Raw genomic sequence first — 6,290 nt, 5'->3', positions numbered from 1 at the left:
CGTTCGGCGGTTACAATTTATCTACAGTTTTTATTTGACTTTACTACAAATGATCTACAATTCTCTTAAGTTGTACACATTTGTTGTCACCGAGAAGGAAATTATATGCATGTGCACTCTCCAAAATAGGATGCAAATGTTGGCATACAAGGAGAACATTTCAATGAGGAGAATGAGACTATGCATTTGCAATCTCCAATTCAAGAAGCAAATGTTATACAACAAGGAGAGGATTGCAATGAATATTTCAGTGGTATTATATATTACAATATAATTGTAGAAAAAAATAACAGCGTTCATATCATATATAGTTTCCCAACATTTCTGATTCAAGCAACATACAATGTTATTATTTTGTTATTAATTTGTAGGTGAGCCAGTCGACTTCATCAATGTAGCTGACTCGGACAATGACTCCGGATCTGAAAAAAGGGCAATAACACTTGATGATTTTGAGCTGCTCGAGAACTTCTCACAAATAGTTAAGTTCGGCGAGGTTAATGAAGATGAAACAACCCCTGTCCATCAAGGAAGAACAAGGGTTCTGGAAAGCATGACAGATCTCCCTTGCTCCCTTATTTCAGTTCTGGTGGAAGCACTTCTGATGGACCTCCTCCAATTTTCAACATCAAGCATCTACTTACTAGGGTTATTGGCGACGATATTGATCCTGATTTGTTGGAAGAATTCAATATATGGTTATATTTAGGTACAGAAACGGTTTCAAAGAGGTTAGATTATACACTTCTTCGTATTATCTACTACATAGAATTTATGGATTTCCAGTTGCAACTATATTTTAATTGTACTTGCTATGTCTTTAAATAAGAAGAAGGTGCCTTATACTATAAAAGATAACCAGCTCAACCCGTGGTTTGATCTTGGAGTGGGAAAAGTTGATAAAAATGACTAGTTTTATACTTTGGCACATCCCGGGCAAATCCTCAACAATACCGTACACTCATACCCTAACAGAATTTAATGATTAGCTGTATTCTGTTATTTTAGATATCTGTAGATTTATTTTTTGAAAATTGTAGTTAGATTATATGCAGTAGTGAGAAATAATGAAATCTATTTTTTTTTTTTGCAGCACATTGATGTTATTTTATACTATTTGAGGAAGAGAGTAAAGTATGGTCCTGAAAACATAACACGATTTACAACCACTGACTGTATGTTCAAGACTAGAATAGAACAAATTTATGAGAGGTACAATAATGCCCATGTCGATAGGAAGTTTGTTTTTGTCAAACTCAGGACGTCGTATTAGAATACATATTGGGTACCGATTACTTGCAAATGTTGCATGGGACAAAGTTGATTTTGTGATTATGCCCTTGAACATTGTTGAGAAATTTCATTAGTTGTTGGTTGTGTTTGACATTACCGATAGGGTTCTATATGTTTATGATATTATGGTCTCTTCACGTAATCACAAACTTGTTGAATCTGTTGTCGACAAGTTTGCTATTATGATCCCCCATTTACTTGTCATGCACCGACTTCAATGGCAAGCGTCCAGACATCAACTACAAGAACACAAAGGCATACATTAAAAAAGGTGTTACTGATCCTCTTGACATTCAGTGGTTGGTCGGTGAGATACCCCAGTAAAAAGAGGGATCACTGTATGTGCTGCTTTTCCTTCAATTTAAACAATTGTATTTTACATTGAATGCTAAATCTTTTCTACTATTATTTATTGCAGTGACTGTGGCATATACGTGGCGGCATTTGCAGAATATGTCAGCATAGGACAACTCTCGATTTCAAAGGAAGACCTTTCTGATATTGATCAACACCGTAGACGCTATGGAGCGCTCCTTTGGGATTATTCTAGGAAAAATCAAGAGCTTGGTGCAATTAGTGAAAGTGAGGTAACTGGGAGATTAGCAAGAAGAAAAGGCGCACCAGCTGTGAAGAAGAGAACACGAGTCCAGAACAAAAAGAATTAGTTGCTCTTTTCAGTAGAAAAATTGTAGTGAAAGTGTTTAGTTGTAGCTGGATTATATTAAAGTTGTAGAAAAAATCTTTATTAATAACAATTCAGTTACAATTTATTTTGTAGCAGATTTGTGCTACAGTTGTTTTACCTTTTGTTATGTTATTTTGTTCAGAATTCTACTACTTACAATAGAAAACATATGTAGCATATTTTTTTGCTGAAAGTTGTTAGTACTTGATCTCGATATTGGTACTATATAATTTCTTTACAGCATAACTACAATTATGTCTACAACTACTATACAAAAATACAGAATCTATTCAATTTTAGTAGTGTTGTTAGAAAAAGCTTAAAACTAATAAATAAACCCAGTTTTTGAACAAAATAACTAGAAACCAATTGCATTAAGAGTTGAAATCTGTTTACCAAACATTCATTATTTGAGACAATCTTTATTAAAATTAGCAACACAATTACACCACAACTATAATTATCCAGAACAGAACAAATACAACTGAATATGTCTTGAAGGAAAGATTATCATCAATAGTACTCAGTAAAAAAACTATATCAATTCTTATTTCCTTTTGGGAGCATTCCTACAAGATCTTTTTTTATGTCCTTCTTGTCCGCAGTTGCCACATGAAACCTTGTACTTCTTTGTATTTTTTTTTAATTATATGGTTTGTATCTTTGTTTTTGAGGTCTCCCTGTCTGCCTTTTCCCAGTAGGTGGCATTACAACTTCTTCTGCTATATGTTGTGGCACATTCCATTTGCTTTCATCAGGCAGCAGGTCTATTGGTATTTCATAAGTCTGCAAAAGGCTCTCCTTCGTGTAATAAGGAGAATAATAGTTTTCAAAAGACTCGTTCATGTGCCTCAAAGCCGCCAAAGCATGTGGACAAGGAAGTTCATCAAGCTGGAATTGTCCACAACTACATCTCTTGTTTTGAAGGCAAACAATGAAGCGATTCACACCATCTATCACAGTATGGATGTAATCTATTGAAGCCCTCATCTATAATTTCATTACAAACACACAACAAGTTGTCAGCTACAGATCTACAAAATAACTACAATTATACAACAACATATCTACAATTATCAGTATATATTTAGTTTGATAAAATAAATGATCTGATGTTATTGGGCATAACTTACTCTCATCTTCTGCTATAATGTCATGTTGTCCTCCAACTCTTTGTTGTATTTTTTTCCCAAGGTATGGGAACGTACCCTTTGTATTCGATAACTTTTCATTAGTCCTTCATGAAGAGTCCTCATGTACTCTAATAGTTCAACTACAGGCAGCTCTCTTGCATCTTTAGCTATCGCATCAAGGACTCTGCAATGATTGATGTCATCGTCCATGTTCTGTTCACCGTAGCATATACCCGAGACCATATGTGATAGCCAATATCATATAGGTATTCTTTAACACGTGTGTCGATCTCTTCAATCTTTGACATTCTTTCATTAAATTTATCAAGCGTGTATGATCTTGTCGTGGCAAAATACAATTCGCTTAACTTTAGATGACCTTTCTTGAACTTTGACCTTACATTTGTCCAAATATGCCACATGCAAGCAAAATGTGGCATGCCGGTATAAACAGTAGATGATGCCTTCAATATACTCTCCTTCTGGTCCAAAACAATGCACATATTTGGTTTTTCACCATATGCATATTTGAATTGCTCAAAACACCACCTCCATGATGCGTCATTTTCTTAATCAACGTGGTAATATGCTACCTATCACATAGGTAGCAGAAAAAAATTCAATTTCAGTAATAAAACTTGAAAATATAAAAAATCCAGTTTTAGAAACAACTTTATTACAATATTTTTATAATTAATCTACATTACCTGCTACATCCATTTTGCTAGCTGTTAGCATGATTCCCCTATATGCCGACTTTAAGAAGGTGCCATCGACTACTACAACTGGCCTACAATGCTCCCAACCCTTGATGGACGTACTAAGAGCAACAAATGCACACAAGAAACAGTCATCTTCAGTCTTCTGCAATTTCACTACCGACCCCGGATAAGTCTTTTCCAGAATATACAAATAATTTGGCAAGTGACTGTAGGAATCAGCAGGATGACCTCTCAAAAATTCCAAAGTCTTTTCCTTCGCTCTCCAAGCTTGCATTTATGTTAAGTTTACACCATGTTCCGACAACATATGAGTTTGTATGTCTTTTGGTATGTATATTGTCTTAGGATCTGCATATTTTGGCATCACCATGCTGCCAACTACCATGGTAGTAGCTTTGCGTTGTATATATATGTTGTCCATCAAAGAGCATGTGTGCAAGCTGTTGAATTTTCGAACTTTGAACAATGTTGATTCATTTATGCTGGTGGACTTGAAGTACCACGTACAATTGTCCCCAACACATACGAGGCAGTAGCTACAGAATAAAAATAATTAAAAAATATTATGCAAATTGTAGCTACATAATACGAGGTTGTTTATGCACAACAAATTATTTTAAACAATTTATATACATAAAAACTACAACTTATACACAATATGAATTTGACAAATAAAATATTCATACCTTCTTGCACTAGAACTTTTCACCCAAAATTGAAACTTATTCACGACAAAATAGTACTTCATTGCACTGACAATTGTTTGCTTGTGTTGGTAAACTTGGCCTACTTCAATTACATTTGGCGCATATTCTGTTATGATGATACTTTCATATTCCACAATTGCCTGAGACGTTGGCATATCAATCAACTTCACCGTTCTTGTTACTTCTCCAATTATGTTACAATTGCTTGACAATTGTACCACGTTAGTATTACGTTAATCAGAAGTACCTGCACTTAATTAAAAGTATAGTAATTCAGACCTCTGTATATTCAGATGTTCAGTATTTAACAGAATACTAGTAGATACTTTATTCTGTGATCATATTTTTATTTTTTCAAACCTTAAGTACTGTGTAACAGGTACACTTCAATTGTATTTAGAGACATAACAGTTGAACTACATTTGTTATGTATTATAGTTGTAGATAATTTGTAGTAAAATTATAGAACACTTGAAATTGAAAAACATCAGCACTGCAAAAACATAGCAAACCTGTAATTGTGCTCGCATTCGACATACTGCATTCCAAATCAAAATCACGTACTGTTATACACAACAGATACAATCCTAAGTTTTTATTTTCCTTTTTAGTCTCCATATACACTTGAACTCCCATATCGTTCCGAATTTGTATTAGAGGACAACGTTCGTTGACAGTGTATTTGATTTCGATAATTTTTGCAGAGGTATTGATCATTAGATGCTCTGCAATTGCGAAATTCAATTAACTATAATTTGAATCTTCATTGACTACAATTCTGTCAATATCAAAATCTTTGTATCTCGTAACACTATCCCACCGACCATTAAGCTGAAGCATAATCGCCAATTTTGACATTATGTCGTGAAATTCAATTCAATTGTAGCCAATTGTTTGCAATTGTTTTCTTCAGAAACTTTTTTTTTTTTTTGAGTTTGTTGTCTTGTTTATGGAAAACCAGAGAAAATCTGCGTAATAGAAGGATTCTGCATATATGTTGCCTTGATTATGGTGCGATGATAACCAGAGAAAATCTGCATAATAGAAGGATTGTACAGATCTGTTTGCCTTGATTATGGTGCGATGATTGCGTCTAAAATTTCTAACTGATATATAAGCTATCCCAAATTTGCGCGTCTAAATAAGGAAGTGTACCACAGAAAGGAGTCTAATTTAAACAAATGTATATTTTTTATAGCTAAAACGTGTTTAGGTCAGGTAAATTTCAAAACTGGGATATTTTTGGTAATAAGGTTTTAAATAGTGTATAGGAATGAAAAAATCCCTAATAATTTCAGCTAGCCCATTTTTTTATAATAAATCCCAGCAGCCCAACAGCTCTATAATCCATAAGCTGGCCCATTTTTCCTTTAACAAGAAGTTGACCCATTTCTTTAAAATAGATAGAGTTGGTCCAACATTTATTTGCGTAATTGTTCCCAACAATAAGGCTAGAAAATAATGATAAAAATCAGATTTTTGTTACTAATTAAATTAACTTACTTCCTTCTAATTAATTTTAAATGCTAGCCAACTAGTAGACGCGCTTTAACTTCACGAACTCGCATGCATAGCATGATGTTTGACATTCAATTAATTCAATAATCTCATACCTTATCAAATAGTTTTAGTTAAATTTTAATTTAATTATTTTTCATAATTTCATATTCGCTTGCATAGCGCGATAGTAACTTTTCAGTAATTTCAAAATTCATTTCTTCGTATGTAGTAATTTTTTCAAAAGTAATAA

At 33.6% G+C, this 6,290-nt stretch overlaps 1 protein-coding gene across 1 annotated transcript; it reads right to left on the bottom strand.

Annotated features, from left to right (window-relative positions):
• Nucleotides 1-2,620: 2,620 nt before the first annotated feature.
• On the bottom strand, nucleotides 2,621-3,321 carry LOC104109949 (uncharacterized). Its single transcript, XM_009619353.1, has 2 exons — nucleotides 3,187-3,321; nucleotides 2,621-2,968 (listed from the first exon to the last, which is right to left on the bottom strand). The coding sequence occupies exons 1-2, from the start codon at nucleotides 3,319-3,321 to the stop codon at nucleotides 2,621-2,623; spliced, it is 483 nt and encodes a 160-aa protein (XP_009617648.1).
• Between the last annotated feature and the right edge of the window lie 2,969 nt (nucleotides 3,322-6,290).

The sequence above is a fragment of the Nicotiana tomentosiformis genome, chromosome 8 (genome assembly GCF_000390325.3).
Source record: "Nicotiana tomentosiformis chromosome 8, ASM39032v3, whole genome shotgun sequence".
Classification (NCBI taxonomy): Eukaryota; Viridiplantae; Streptophyta; class Magnoliopsida; order Solanales; family Solanaceae; genus Nicotiana; species Nicotiana tomentosiformis.
The sequence above is the reverse complement of the archived record's forward strand: the minus strand, read 5'-3'. Positions and strand labels throughout refer to the sequence as shown.